Here is a 17,117-nt window from a genome sequence, read left to right on the forward strand (position 1 = left end):
AATGTACCAGCACTTACCCCACCCAATAGCAATGTACCAGCACTTACCCCACCGAGAGCAATGTACCAGCTCATACCCAACCCAATAGCAATATTCCAACACATACCCCACCCAATAGCAATGTACCAGCACTTACCCCTCCCAATAGCAATGCACCAGCACTTACCCCACCCAATAGCAATGTACCAGCATTTACCCCTCCCAATAGCAATGTACCAACACTTACCCCTCCCAATAGCAATGTACCAGCACTTACCCCTCCAAATATCAATGTACCAGCATTTACCGCACCCATATGCAATGTACCAGCACTTACCCCACCCTACAGCAATGTACCAGCAATTACCCCACCCAATAGCAATGTACCAACACTTATCCCACCCAATAGCAATGTACCAGCACTTACCCCACCCAATAGCAATGTACCAGCACTTACCTAGCCCAATAGCAATGTACCAGCACTTACCCCCCCCAATAGCAATGTACCAGCACTTACCCCACCCAATACCAATGTACCAGCACTTACCCCACCCAATAGCAATGTACCTGCACTTACCCAACCCAATAGCAATGTACCAGCACTTACCCCACCCAATAGCAATGTACCAGCACTTACCTAACCCAATAGCAATGTACCAGCACTTACCCCACCCAATAGCAATGTACCAACACTTACCCCTCCCAATAGCAATGTACCAGCACTTACCCTACCCAATAGAAATGTACCAACACTTACCCCACCCAATAGCAATGTACCAGCACTTACCCCACCCAATAGCAATGTACCAGCACTTACCCCACCCAATAGCAATGTACCAGCACTTACCCCTCCCAATAGCAATGTACCAGCACTTACCCCACCCAATACCAATGTACCAGCACTTACCCCACCCAATAGCAATGCACCAGCACATACCCAACCCAATAGCAATGTACCAACACTTACCCCACCCAATATCAATGTACCAGCACTTACCCCACCCAATAGCAATGTACCAGCACTTACCCAATAGCAATGTACCAGCACTTACCCCACCCAATAGCAATGTACCAGCACTTACCTAACCCAATAGCAATGTACCAGCACTTACCCCACCCAATAGCAATGTACCAACACTTACCCCTCCCAATAGCAATGTACCAGCACTTACCCTACCCAATAGAAATGTACCAGCACATACCCCACCCAAGGGCAATGTACCAACACTTACCCCACCCAAGGGCAATGTACCAGCAGAAATACTTCCACTCGGAGAAGAAGGACACAACAAGCAGAGTGTGGAGGTACAGACACTCCACCAGCAGCCAGCTGTAATTGGCCATGATGCAGTACTGGAAGAAGATCATGACATAGTGGCAGTCCTTCTGCAGAGAGAGTGGTACAGAGTGTAATCCCTGAGGGACTGCACGCACTATATACATGACGTAGTGACAGTCCTTCTGCAGAGAGAGTGGTACAGAGTGTAATCCCTGAGGGACTGCACGCACTATATACATGACGTAGTGACAATCCTTCTGCAGAGAGAGTGGTACAGAGTGTAATCCCTGAGGGACTGAACGCACTATATACATGACATAGTGGCAGTCCTTCTGCAGAGAGAGTGGTACTGGGTGTAATCCCTGAGGGACTGCACGCATTATTTACATGATGTAATGATAGTCCCTCTGCAGAGAGAGTGGTACTGGGTGTAATCCCTGAGGGACTGCATGCATTATATACATGACGTAGTGATAGTCCTTCTGCAGAGAGAGTGGTACAGGGTGTAATCCCTGAGGGACTGAACGCACTATATACATGACGTAGTGATAGTCCTCTGCAGAGAGAGTGGTACTGGGTGTAAGCCCTGAGGGACTGCACGCACTATATACATGACGTAGTGATAGTCCTTCTGCAGAGAGAGTGGTACAGGGTGTAATCCCTGAGGGACTGCACGCACTATATACATGACGTAGTGATAGTCCTTCTGCAGAGAGAGTGGTACAGGGTGTAATCCCTGAGGGACTGCACGCATTATATACATGACATAATGACAGTCCCTCTGCAGAGAGAGTGGTACAGGGTGTAATCCCTGAGGGACTGCACGCACTATATGCATGACGTAGTGATAGTCCTTCTGCAGAGAGAGTGGTACAGGGTGTAATCCCTGAGGGACTGCACGCATTATATACATGACATAGTGACAGTCCCTCTGCAGAGAGAGTGGTACAGGGTGTAATCCCTGAGGGACTGCACGCACTATATACATGACGTAGTGACAGTCCCTCTGCAGAGAGAGTGGTACAGGGTGTAATCCATGAGTGACTGCACGCACTATATACATGACGTAGTGATAGTCCTTCTGCAGAGAGAGTGGTACAGGGTGTAATCCCTGAGGGACTGCATGCACTATATACAGTGACAGTCCTATATATATATTTTATAGATGCCTCATCCCCTCTCTCCTATATTTGGCCCGGGGCACATTCCTAGCCGCCCCGCTGCCTACACCTGACCCTTGTCCTTACCAGGTAGACACTGCAGTGGTTGATATCCTCGTTGGAGAAGAGCACGCCATCCCTGATGAAGATGGACATGGCTCTCAGGATGAAGGAGAGGAACAGGTGCATGTGAATGTAGTTCCGGGTACAACGCAGCCGCCTGAGATGGGAGGACAGTTAGAATGCTGCACCACAGTATATGCTCTCCTCGTATAGGTCTGAGTACTCACCGAAAGGACAGCAGAGTCACTATTGCCAGGGAGAGCGAGGTCAGAGAAGTCCCATAACCCACGGTGTAGACAGTCTTCAGGTGCATGTAATACTCCTTCTGAAAAACACAGTCGGCACTCTGACCCCTGACCATAGTCCATATGCATCACACGCACACATATACGTGCACACACACACACATGTGCACACGCATGCACACACATTTTACAATAAACATAATAAATGTAGCTTAAGTCCCTCCCCGGATCATCATAAAACCTCATCTGGATGATAGATCGGCCTTAATTAGGTCAACAGCCAATCTTGGGTTGACATGGCCAATAGTTTAACATGTAAAAGGTTGACAGTCCTTAAGGTCGACAAGTGTCAACGGGTTAAATGATGGGCATAGCAATGGTCAACACACAAATGGTTGACGCCTTTTTTTCCCCTTTTTTTTTGACAATTTTTTCCTTTTTTTCCCCCCAACATTTTTTTTTTGATTGACCATTCACGTGGCCTACGATTGGGAATAGTCCTGAGCGTAGCGGTAGCAGGGCGTGGCACCTCGCCCCGCAGCATGGTGAGCAAAGCGCCATGGTCACACATTTTTTTTTTGTGCCGACCATTTTCGCATTGACCTTTCCACCTGTCTACATTTCACATGTCTACCTAATTACCATGTCGACCTTTTGACCGAGTCGACCATGCCCTGTCACAGCGGCAGATTACGGAATGACTGCGCATGTTTGAGCACAGACAGAGAAATAAATCCACCATCTTTTACGTTCGCTGGCCGCTCGCATGTTGATTGACAGGACGCCAAGGGGGAAGGTTCATAGAAGGTCAACTCGCATCACAGCTGGGTTCTCCCGCAGCCAAACCGACGTTTGTTGGAAATGAGATGGAAATTGTGAAAACACTAATGACAGTTAATCCCATAAAACCCATATTATAAATAACGTTAGTGGTGGTGGGAGTGAGGGACTGACTCTTACGATGACAACTACGGTAAATATTTTGATAGACAGACATGGAAGAATGCGGACAGTCACTTACTGTATTCTCATCCTCCGTGTCATTGATGTTGTAACTGCACGCAACGTGCACCGGTGGGAAGGTGACGGACCACCCGGATTCCGTGCAGTTCCGATGCACAGTTCCTGTCCCGTAACAGAATGTTTGATAAATAAATTCGGAGCGAGTAAATAATCTATAAAGCAGCGGCTTGCCACCCGATACTGCTTATTAGCATGTAATATAAGCAGATATGATAAAATATACAAAAATATCTAGACGTTGTGTTTATTCTCCACTGACATCTTCTACATTGTAGTTACTGACCTCCTGTGCACCTACCATTAATTCCGGTAATGATCTGCAGGACCTCTGGGCAGGGAATGGACACAGTGTGCCCCAGCGGGGTAGCGGGCCAGCAGCTGAGATTGTCCCACTTCCCGACACATCCTAAAACACATCACACAGACAAGTCAGCAAGGTCAGATTCAGTGGGGGAACAAGGGTGCTGCAGCCGAAGCGGTGGATTGGGGGAGCCAGCGCTGTGGGGGAGCATGATCCCTGCAGATTCCAATGGTTCTGGAATGTCCCTCCAAAAATGTCTGCCGATTTGGAGGAGACAGATGCTAGGATCTTACTGGGTAGTGTATATATTGTTACCCGGAAGTAACAGATTCCAGGTGGCCATATACTGTATGTATGTATGTATGTATGTGACAGCATTGCAGGTTTTAGACAGGCTTCACAATGTGGGCACAACACTCCAGGGTCCCTAAGAAAATCTCCACACCCCAAGCCTATTGCCCAGCCACTAGCTGGTGTTGGGAACTCTGACCCTCTGGTCTGAACAAACTTTTAACGGGAAACTACAGGTGACGATAGAGAATTTAGCAATAGACTAGCGCTGTGTAGAAACCAAATAAAATGTATCTGGGATGTAATGTATAAATGTCCCCGCATCGGAAATCTTCCTGGTACTGTAAAAACTTTAGACTTACAATTTAATTCTGTCAGGTGTTCACATAAGAATTTCTTTATAAGACTTCAGGTAGCGGAGAAATGGCAGGGAATATCAGCATGAAATAGACTTACATTTAGGTTCTGTCTCGCGTGCATAAAAAGGTTTCTTTACCAGCAGACTCCAGGTGACAGGTAAAACGCAGGTTTATTCATACAAAGACATCCATATAAATCCAAACGATGGGACAAGGTTAAAAAAGTTCATAGGAGCAGGTAGTGGCGAGAGCAGACGATCGGCAGCGGCTGTTCCCTCGGTGACTGGCGTGCTGCAGACTGCGCCGGCAGAGGGGCTCCGTGTATTGCCGCTTGAGAGGTCAGACTCGCTGATGCTGCTGGACGCTGGCGGCTAGATCATCAACGCGTTTCGGATATTATATATCCTTTTTCAAGATGTGCCGCTGTCAGGGCCGGGAGGTGCTTTTAAGGAGGTCCTGTCCAATCACGTAATTTCAGGAAAAACCTCACGTGTTTGACCTAGCCCGGCTTCAGACATTTAAAATACGTTTCTATCTAAAATGCTTTGCAATATACTCAAGATACATTTTTGAATGACTTTTAAAATTCAATAAAAAGTTACACAATAAAAATGACATGATTATAACAAAGACATGATTATAAAAAAGACATGATGATAAAAAAGACATGATTATAAAAAACGGGAAGATAAACAATTTGCACAATAAAATAGCATATACATAGCAGCACTTATAATTGCACATATAATTGTAACTGTAATCTAACTGGTATTTAACTCATATGAAGCCGGACATTTGTGGGGGGGAAGAGAACACAAAAAGGAACATGGTTAATATTATAACAAAATAACACCATATCCCACCTCCCACCTCGTTGCAATTCATATGAGCCATTTGTATTCATAATCTGCATTTAACCCTTTAGGGATCATGGTGTTTAGAGTAAAAATGCATTTCATTTCGGTCTTAGCCAACCGTTCTTCAATATCATTTTTTCTCCAGTCAGATTTGCAGAGTTTGATACCACAAAAGGATTTAAGTCCCCTTATGTCACAATTATGCTTCTCCTTAAAATGTAGTGAAACGTTGTGCAGTTCGTAACCCTTCTTGACATTGCGGACATGTTCTGCTAGGCGGTCTTTAAGATGTCTACTAGTCCGCCCAACATACTGTGCACCGCAATGACATTCTAGAAGGTATACAACGTTTTTGGAGTTGCACGTAATAAACTCGTTTATACTAAAATTCTCATTATTAGTATTAGACGTATATTCAGTTATTTTTGGTTGAGTTTTACATACTTTGCACATGGAGCAACTACCACAGCGGTAGAAACCTTTGGATAAGACTCTGGTGGTTCTTTTAGACACAGCTTGAGCACTCCTCACCAGGATATTTCCAAGGTTATCTGCCCTGCGGTATACAAACTTGGGGCGATGTCCCACATGTTCTTTGAGGATAGGGTCCCTGGTGAGAACTCCCCAATGCTTAATAATACGTTTTTCAAGCTGTACATGTTGAGATGTATATCTGGTAATGAAGCGTACCTCTTTGCTTTCTGGTTTTATAGTTTTTTCAATAGAGACGGGGTCATGGTTTTTATTATATGCTTCATTTACCCAGATAGGGTTATACCCCTTCTGAAGAAAATTTTCTTTCATGGTATCAGCCTGGGTCTCATAGTCACTCATATTAGTACAGTTCTTTCTAAGTCTGTAAAACTGACTAGAGGGTATACTTTTTATCCAATTTGCATGGTGATTGCTCATGCTGCTTATATATGAGCAACAGTCAGTCGGCTTGGTATAGTTTTTTGTGCAAATTTTTAAGTTGTCAACAAAAATAGTCAGATCAAGGAAATTGACTGTAGAGGGACTGATGGTATATGTCAAGTCAATATTTTGATCATTATTATTCAAGTACATACAGAAGTCATTTAAAGCATCTTGACCTCCCCTCCAGACGAACAGGAGGTCATCTATATATCTGACCCATAGCACCAGGCTGGCACTCCAGGGGTGGTCGGACCAAACTTGTTGGTCCTCCCACCTTGCCATAAATAAATTAGCATAACTGGGTGCCAGCCTGGTGCCCATCGCAGTTCCTGCCGTCTGGAGGTAAAAGTCGCCCTCGTACCAAAAGAAATTATTATTCAAAATAATAGAAATGCCTTCCAAAATAAACTCTTTCTCTATACCATCTATATTGGATTTCGCTAGGTGATGTTCCGTGGCAGCAATTCCATGATGATGCTGAATTATAGTGTAGAGGGCTCTCACGTCAGCCGTGACAAGAAGGTCACCCTCCTCCCATGCCAGTCCTGATAGTTTCTCTATAACAGCCGAGGTATCCTTTGTATATGATCTAGTTATTTTCACTAGTGGCTGTATTTTGTGGTCTAGGAAATGGGACAAATTAGAGGTAATAGATCCCACCCCTGCCACAATTGGACGGCCAGGAGGATTAATTGTACTTTTGTGGACTTTAGGTAAAATATATATTACCGGCACTGATGGGTTCTCTATTTTAAAATATTTTGCCTCCTCCTCTGTGATGCTATTTTGTGTCAAATAGAGATTGATGAAGACATCCATCTTTTTTTGGATTTGGGCGGTGGGGTCTCCTCTCAATTTTTTGTAGGTGTCTTTATCAGCCAACTGATTGGCAATTTCTCTGTGATAATCCACCTTATTGAGGACTACAACCCCACCGCCCTTATCAGCCGGTTTTATTACTATGTCCTCATTGTTTTTTAAGGTTTTAATAGCCTTTCTTTGGCCCAACGTTAAATTGTTCCTTTCTTTGCTTTTAAATGACATTTTGTGCAAATCTTCCTTGACTAGATTTTCAAAGACGTCAACATAACTTCCGCGTTTATGTCGCGGATAGAATTTTGACTTGCGTTTGAAAATATTGATCTCACCTGTAGGGATCTGATCTATTTCCCTATTGTTTTCAATAAAGAATCTTTTCAACGCCAATTTTCTAATGAACCTTTGTAAGTCTGTGAAAACCTCGAATTTGTCTGTCCTATTTGAGGGAGACAACTTGAGGCCCTTCTCCAAAAGTTCTTTCTCATCATTAGTGAGAGTGTAATCGCTGAGATTATATATAGTGGAGTTACTTTTAGTGTTGTTTTCTCCAAGATTTTCAGCGTTTTCCTCTGTTTGATCAGATTGGGATTGGTCAGGTTTATGTCTTTTTAATTTATCCCTTTTATTTTTAGACATTCCTAACTTGCATCCCGCTCTTTTACCCCTTTTATTTGGACGATGCTTTAGGTGTGATAATTTCTTTGGGGGCGCTTCTCTAAAAAATAATCCCTGTTGGTATCTTTATTTCTCCATTGTTTCTTATTAGTCCTAATTTCAGGGGATTCATACCATTGATCTTCTTCAATGTCCTCAGATCTATAATCTTTTCGTGTGGATTCGGGGTGGTTGTATTCCCTCTCCCTCCATGAGGTGTGGGGACCTACCCTATATCCTTCAGCTTGATAATTAGATTTAAAGTGATTAGATCTGGGGGTGTTGTGATTACCTCTTTCATAAGTGATCTCTTTTCTATTATAAATCTCCCTTTTTTTTAAGGGGGTATTGGATGTTAATTTTTTGATGTTAATTTTAATATTATTATTGTTATTACTTTTATTTTTGATTACCAAGTGTTTACTTTCTTTCAATATAATGTTTTCACACCGCAGAATCAGAGAAGAGTGCATACGCACCCTCTTTGATAAAGAAGATAATGAAGTTACTTTAGGGGATGAAAGTTTGGACAGTATTATGTCTAAAATAGAGAAGCTACTCATCTCCGAAAGTAAAATGTGGTGGGAGATAGCTACACTTGAAAGATATCTTAAAGAGAAACTTATCCCTAGAGGTTTAAAAATAGAGAAAACCCCCTCGTTTTTGATTGAATCAGAATCATTTAAAATAGAGTGGCAAACAATTCTGGATAATTGCTCTGTTTCCCTTATGGAGCATATTATCCAAGAGAAACAGAAATCCTTAAAAATCACAGAACAAGAAATAGAAGTGCTATATAGTTTAGCCCAACCTTTCAAAAATTCTGAAGATTATAAGGAATTAGAGAAACGGATCACTTATAAAGTGGAAAAAAATGAAAAAGATTTAAAAAACAAAAAACATAAAAAATATAATAGGGATAAGAGAGATAAAAATGATAATAAAGAGGAACCAGAAGAGTTTGATTCTAACAAAAAGAAACCTCAAATTATTCATAATAAAAGTAATAACAATAATAATAAAAAAATTAACATCAAAAAATTAACATCCAATACCCCCTTAAAAAAAAGGGAGATTTATAATAGAAAAGAGATCACTTATGAAAGAGGTAATCACAACACCCCCAGATCTAATCACTTTAAATCTAATTATCAAGCTGAAGGATATAGGGTAGGTCCCCACACCTCATGGAGGGAGAGGGAATACAACCACCCCGAATCCACACGAAAAGATTATAGATCTGAGGACATTGAAGAAGATCAATGGTATGAATCCCCTGAAATTAGGACTAATAAGAAACAATGGAAAATTAAGATACCAACAGGGATTATTTTTTAGAGAAGCGCCCCCAAAGAAATTATCACACCTAAAGCATCGTCCAAATAAAAGGGGTAAAAGAGCGGGATGCAAGTTAGGAATGTCTAAAAATAAAAGGGATAAATTAAAAAGACATAAACCTGACCAATCCCAATCTGATCAAACAGAGGAAAACGCTGAAAATCTTGGAGAAAACAACACTAAAAGTAACTCCACTATATATAATCTCAGCGATTACACTCTCACTAATGATGAGAAAGAACTTTTGGAGAAGGGCCTCAAGTTTTCTCCCTCAAATAGGACAGACAAATTCGAGGTTTTCACAGACTTACAAAGGTTCATTAGAAAATTGGCGTTGAAAAGATTCTTTATTGAAAACAATAGGGAAATAGATCAGATCCCTACAGGTGAGATCAATATTTTCAAACGCAAGTCAAAATTCTATCCGCGACATAAACGCGGAAGTTATGTTGACGTCTTTGAAAATCTAGTCAAGGAAGATTTGCACAAAATGTCATTTAAAAGCAAAGAAAGGAACAATTTAACGTTGGGCCAAAGAAAGGCTATTAAAACCTTAAAAAACAATGAGGACATAGTAATAAAACCGGCTGATAAGGGCGGTGGGGTTGTAGTCCTCAATAAGGTGGATTATCACAGAGAAATTGCCAATCAGTTGGCTGATAAAGACACCTACAAAAAATTGAGAGGAGACCCCACCGCCCAAATCCAAAAAAAGATGGATGTCTTCATCAATCTCTATTTGACACAAAATAGCATCACAGAGGAGGAGGCAAAATATCTTAAAATAGAGAACCCATCAGTGCCGGTAATATATATTTTACCTAAAGTCCACAAAAGTACAATTAATCCTCCTGGCCGTCCAATTGTGGCAGGGGTGGGATCTATTACCTCTAATTTGTCCCATTTCCTAGACCACAAAATACAGCCACTAGTGAAAATAACTAGATCATATACAAAGGATACCTCGGCTGTTATAGAGAAACTATCAGGACTGGCATGGGAGGAGGGTGACCTTCTTGTCACGGCTGACGTGAGAGCCCTCTACACTATAATTCAGCATCATCATGGAATTGCTGCCACGGAACATCACCTAGCGAAATCCAATATAGATGGTATAGAGAAAGAGTTTATTTTGGAAGGCATTTCTATTATTTTGAATAATAATTTCTTTTGGTACGAGGGCGACTTTTACCTCCAGACGGCAGGAACTGCGATGGGCACCAGGCTGGCACCCAGTTATGCTAATTTATTTATGGCAAGGTGGGAGGACCAACAAGTTTGGTCCGACCACCCCTGGAGTGCCAGCCTGGTGCTATGGGTCAGATATATAGATGACCTCCTGTTCGTCTGGAGGGGAGGTCAAGATGCTTTAAATGACTTCTGTATGTACTTGAATAATAATGATCAAAATATTGACTTGACATATACCATCAGTCCCTCTACAGTCAATTTCCTTGATCTGACTATTTTTGTTGACAACTTAAAAATTTGCACAAAAAACTATACCAAGCCGACTGACTGTTGCTCATATATAAGCAGCATGAGCAATCACCATGCAAATTGGATAAAAAGTATACCCTCTAGTCAGTTTTACAGACTTAGAAAGAACTGTACTAATATGAGTGACTATGAGACCCAGGCTGATACCATGAAAGAAAATTTTCTTCAGAAGGGGTATAACCCTATCTGGGTAAATGAAGCATATAATAAAAACCATGACCCCGTCTCTATTGAAAAAACTATAAAACCAGAAAGCAAAGAGGTACGCTTCATTACCAGATATACATCTCAACATGTACAGCTTGAAAAACTTATTATTAAGCATTGGGGAGTTCTCACCAGGGACCCTATCCTCAAAGAACATGTGGGACATCGCCCCAAGTTTGTATACCGCAGGGCAGATAACCTTGGAAATATCCTGGTGAGGAGTGCTCAAGCTCATAGGCGTGCGCAGCCCATTTTATTAGGGGGTGCACCATTGGAGGGGCGTGTCCATCACCGCCTACTGGGCGTGTTCATCACCACCCATGGGCATCAGTGCAAACTAAATAGGTGACTTAAGGTCCATACACACTGGGTGACTATGCCCAGTGTGTAACGACAGCGATGATGACAATCATCTCTGCGGGAAAAGACGCTCAGTGCATACATACTGAGCGGCTTTCCCCCTGCCCGGCGCTGACGGAGGGGGGAGGACGGCGTTGCATAGCGCAGTGCTATGCAAAGCCGTCCTGAAAGCCGCTCATCTGCTGGTATACCCAGCAGATGAACGGCTTTCCCGGCGATGTTGCGGGAGCGCAACAGCACTCACCGCTCATCGCCGGACCATACACACTGGTCGGCTTTGAGCTGAAAGCCGCTCAAACAGGCAGTTTTGAGCGACTTTCAGCTCAAAGTCGCCCAGTGTGTATGGGCCTTTATTTATGTATATGCACTTCAGAACATTAGAAATAGTGACAGTGCCACGCACAGTAATGCCCATTACATATAATGTATTGCACAGTAATGCCCATTCCACATAATGCTCATTCCACATAATGCTAAACACCATAATGCACAGTAATGCACATTCCACATAATGCCACACCTCTATGCCAGGGCTTGACTAATTTTTACACATCACACAGCCATTACATAGTATACCATCTGCTAAAATGCCGATTACACGTTATGCCACACACCATAATGCACATTACATGTTGCACCTCACATGTGATGCCCATTACAAGTTGTGCCTCACAACGTAATGCCCATCACACTTTACATCTCAGACAGTGATGCCCATTACACATTATGCCTCACACGGTTATGCCACACTGTGATGCACTTGCTACACATTACCACACACTGTGATGCCCATTACACATTATTTCACACACGTGATGCCCATTTCACGTTATGCCATACACCATAATGCCCATTACATATTACACAACACAGGAAAGATGGGGGGAGGGGCAAATATGGACAAATAGAACAATATAGATAGACAGATGGATGGATTGGGGGGGGCGGGGATAGACAGATGGGGACAAAGTACCATATATGATATTGGGGGACAGACTGATAGACAGAGGCAAGAGTTGGGGGGGGCAAAAGACAAACTGACAAATAGATGTCACCTAGCAATGTCAGCAGCTCCTCCTCTCTGTGTGTAACATTTCTGGGCATGGGGCGGCTCTGGGCAGCAGTGTGTCCTCATGCGCTCCTTCATGATGCGGCTCCGGGCTGCAGCGTCTCTGTTACCTGCGGCCGTTTCCTTCCTCATCCCCCCCTCCCCCTGGTGTGGCTCTGGCACGGCTCTTGCGCGATGACGGCAGCAACGATGAGGATTCCTCCTCCTCACTCACTCTTCCCGGCAGCAGCTCCGCCTTCCGCCGTGCCCAGTACACCTGCTGGCAGGGAAGAGGATTTGCTCCCTTCCCTCCCTCACAGGCACAGCGCGGAGGCAAGGAGTATTAAAAAATCAAGAGGGTGCACTTGTTACGGGGGGTGCCGGTCATTAGGAGGTGCCGGTGCACCCCTGGCACCCCCCCGTGCGCACGCCTATGCTCAAGCTGTGTCTAAAAGAACCACCAGAGTCTTATCCAAAGGTTTCTACCGCTGTGGTAGTTGCTCCATGTGCAAAGTATGTAAAACTCAACCAAAAATAACTGAATATACGTCTAATACTAATAATGAGAATTTTAGTATAAACGAGTTTATTACGTGCAACTCCAAAAACGTTGTATACCTTCTAGAATGTCATTGCGGTGCACAGTATGTTGGGCGGACTAGTAGACATCTTAAAGACCGCCTAGCAGAACATGTCCGCAATGTCAAGAAGGGTTACGAACTGCACAACGTTTCACTACATTTTAAGGAGAAGCATAATTGTGACATAAGGGGACTTAAATCCTTTTGTGGTATCAAACTCTGCAAATCTGACTGGAGAAAAAATGATATTGAAGAACGGTTGGCTAAGACCGAAATGAAATGCATTTTTACTCTAAACACCATGATCCCTAAAGGGTTAAATGCAGATTATGAATACAAATGGCTCATATGAATTGCAACGAGGTGGGAGGTGGGATATGGTGTTATTTTGTTATAATATTAACCATGTTCCTTTTTGTGTTCTCTTCCCCCCCACAAATGTCCGGCTTCATATGAGTTAAATACCAGTTAGATTACAGTTACAATTATATGTGCAATTATAAGTGCTGCTATGTATATGCTATTTTATTGTGCAAATTGTTTATCTTCCCGTTTTTTATAATCATGTCTTTTTTATCATCATGTCTTTTTTATAATCATGTCTTTGTTATAATCATGTCATTTTTATTGTGTAACTTTTTATTGAATTTTAAAAGTCATTCAAAAATGTATCTTGAGTATATTGCAAAGCATTTTAGATAGAAACGTATTTTAAATGTCTGAAGCCGGGCTAGGTCAAACACGTGAGGTTTTTCCTGAAATTACGTGATTGGACAGGACCTCCTTAAAAGCACCTCCCGGCCCTGACAGCGGCACATCTTGAAAAAGGATATATAATATCCGAAACGCGTTGATGATCTAGCCGCCAGCGTCCAGCAGCATCAGCGAGTCTGACCTCTCAAGCGGCAATACACGGAGCCCCTCTGCCGGCGCAGTCTGCAGCACGCCAGTCACCGAGGGAACAGCCGCTGCCGATCGTCTGCTCTCGCCACTACCTGCTCCTATGAACTTTTTTAACCTTGTCCCATCGTTTGGATTTATATGGATGTCTTTGTATGAATAAACCTGCGTTTTACCTGTCACCTGGAGTCTGCTGGTAAAGAAACCTTTTTATGCACGCGAGACAGAACCTAAATGTAAGTCTATTTCATGCTGATATTCCCTGCCATTTCTCCGCTACCTGAAGTCTTATAAAGAAATTCTTATGTGAACACCTGACAGAATTAAATTGTAAGTCTAAAGTTTTTACAGTACCAGGAAGATTTACGATGCGGGGACATTTATACATCACATCCCAGATACATTTTATTTGGTTTCTACACAGCGCTAGTCTATTGCTAAATTCTCTGTTTGCTTTGCATGTATTTGGGTTTGGGCGTTAACCCACTGCAATAGACCAGCAGCTCATTCAGTCCAGCGCTGGGTACACACAAAATTCTTTGTTCCTACAGGTGACGATAATTAGCCAAACCCTGATCCCAGGAAAACCTGGACTGGATCTAATCAGTTCTGCTTCTGCTCTTAATCCTGATCCTGTCGTTCCACATTAATTTCTTGTGGAACTATGCAGAACTATATATATGTGTATATCACACAGACTTGTGCGGTGCAGCATGGTTCTGTCCATTTGCAAAAAAAATGTGCCCTGCAATCAGATCTGAATTAGGCTCCTAGACCTGGACCCAAGGGAAGTGCTTGGTTCTTATTGTTCAGTGGTGTAGCTATGTGCCACGGTGCCCGGAGCAAGGGCTTGTTTCGTGCCCCCCTAGATTTGTAGTAGGCGGGGCTCTTGCGCGGCCTACCATTATACCGCACACCGTAATCCCCATTGCACATTTTAGCAAACTTTGTAATACCAATTACACATAAGGTCACACATGATGCCCTTTACATACTATATAACAAACCGTAATGCCCATTACACATCTGACACATAAATGCCACTTACCTACATGCTTATTGCTAGGAACTTCATGCTCAATGCCAGGGGCTTCATGCTCGATGCCAAGGGGGACTTAATTTGCTCATCATTGCCCATCAATGCTGCTTCTGATTGGCTGCTGGACCGCAAGCACCTATTGGCTAGCAGTCCAGCGGGAGACTTAATAGTGGTGGACAGGGCGGCAGCATAGTTGCCAAGTCAGCTTATAACAAGCGGATTTGGGCTTGTTATTTTTCTGATTTTTTGATGGTTGCTTGTTGCTTGTTTTTGGGCTTATAATTTATTTTAGAAACTTGTTTTAGGCTTGTTTTATTTTGGGCTTGATGTTGTTTTTCATTGTAATTCATTCATTCAGCACAAAGATAAGGGACAAACACAGGTGAGAACTAGGTAGATGCTTATAGAAATGGTAATGATTTCTCATAGTCTCTATTGTGGCTGTCTGGTGCTTGTGTGTATTCAGTGGGGCCAATCTGATTTTTAACAATGATGTTTATTGTAAGATTATTTTATTTTTACTTAAGGTGCCCATACATAGTACAATTTAATGGGTGCGATGCGCGCTTCTGCGCACATCGTACAGGACAAAAAGTATGTGCTGCACTAGATTGCATTGCGTTCAAAATGCATGCGATCTATTTCAAATCACACGATGCGTATCGCAGAGTGTATGGGCACCTTTACAGCGCTGACCGTTCCATCCCCATGCCGCTATCTGCTTCAACAGCTGCAGGGTGGTGAAACCCTATCCCTACAACAGCGACATCGCTGTCCCAGTCCGGGCTGCGCTGGAGATCTCTCGTGAGTAGTGATATGCCCAGTACAGCCGGCTAGGAGAAGGGATACAGCGCATCCTCAAGGGGACATCGCTGGCGAGGAGAGTTTGCGCTCCTCCGCTTCGGCAGACAAGATGTTAATACATCTTGTCGATGTCCCTTCCTGCTTTGCCTCGTTAATGAGACGAAGCAGGAAGTGTTATAGTAATCTTTAAAAGCCAGTTTTGTTCGGATAAAATATAATTGTAAAGACATTAAAGGGCGATTGTATAAATAATATGTATTTTAATCATACAAAGAATGTTTATAAATAATATGTATTTTAATCATACAAAGAATGTTTATATATATATATATATATATATATATATATATATATATATATATATATATATATATATATATATAGTACACTTACCCCCCCGCAGAAGGATGAAGACCAGCACTCAGACGTTTTTAAATGAAGAAAGTTGTAGTTTATTCCATGTGCAATTACAAGCAACACGGGCTGTCCCGACAGCCGTTTCAACTGGGCATCAGCCAGTTGTCATCAGGTGATGCCAACTGGCTGATGCCCAGTTGAAACGGCTGTCGGGACAGCCCGTGTTGCTTGTAATTGCACATGGAATAAACTACAACTTTCTTCATTTAACCCCTTCCCGACACATGACGTATATATACGTCATGTGTCGGTTGCGGGGGAATCAAGCCAGCTCACGGAGTGAGCTGGCTTGAAAGAGAGCAGGTAATGGCTGTATATTACAGCCAGGCACCTGCTCTCACGGCCACGAGCGGCAAGTTCGCCGATCGTGGCCGTTTAACCCTTTAAGCACCGCGGGCAAAGCGCCCGCAGTGCTTAAATAGCTGATCGGAGGGGGGGGCGCCCCCCTCCGGCGCCGATCGGGGCCCCCCGCGGCGAGATCGGAGGGTGCCGATCGGTTGCCATGGTAGCCAGGGGTCTAATGTAGACCCCTGTGCTGGCCGTGTCAGTATTCCTATTACATCCTGCCTGAGGCAGGATGTAATAGAAAGTGCTGAAAATCACTATGTTCAGCCATAGAGCTCTATGGCTGAACCTAGTACAGGCGATCGCGCCCCCTAGTGGTCAAGTACACTAGGGGGCCTTGTAGTAAAAGTAAAAAATAAAATAAAAATAAGTTTAAAAATAAAAATAAAATAAAAAAATATTAAAAGTTCAAATCACCCCCCTTTCCCCATTTCACAAATAAAAATAAATAAAAAATAAAAAAAATAAACATATTTGGTATCGCCGCGTTCCTAAAAGTCCGATCTATTAAAATATAACATTAGTTATCCCGCACGGTTAAAGGCGTAAACGGAAAATAATTCCAAACGCCAAAACTACGTTTTTTGGTCGCATCGCGTACCCAAAAAAAAATAACTAAAAGAGATCAGA

General features: G+C 43.0%; 1 protein-coding gene across 1 annotated transcript in view; it reads right to left on the bottom strand.

Moving 5' to 3' along the window:
* The window catches only part of SCTR (secretin receptor), a 73,105-nt gene that overhangs the window by 21,802 nt on the left and 34,186 nt on the right, over positions 1–17,117 (bottom strand). Inside the window, exons 4-8 of the mRNA XM_083154310.1 lie at positions 4,048–4,155; positions 3,748–3,851; positions 2,709–2,806; positions 2,506–2,638; positions 1,212–1,365 (exon numbers count right to left, since the gene is read on the bottom strand). Coding sequence (XP_083010436.1) covers positions 1,212–1,365; positions 2,506–2,638; positions 2,709–2,806; positions 3,748–3,851; positions 4,048–4,155 — 597 coding nt within the window. The remainder of the gene's footprint in view (positions 1–1,211; positions 1,366–2,505; positions 2,639–2,708; positions 2,807–3,747; positions 3,852–4,047; positions 4,156–17,117) is intronic.

The sequence above is a fragment of the Crinia signifera genome, chromosome 7 (genome assembly GCF_055691185.1).
Source record: "Crinia signifera chromosome 7, ASM5569118v1, whole genome shotgun sequence".
Lineage (NCBI taxonomy): Eukaryota > Metazoa > Chordata > Amphibia > Anura > Myobatrachidae > Crinia > Crinia signifera.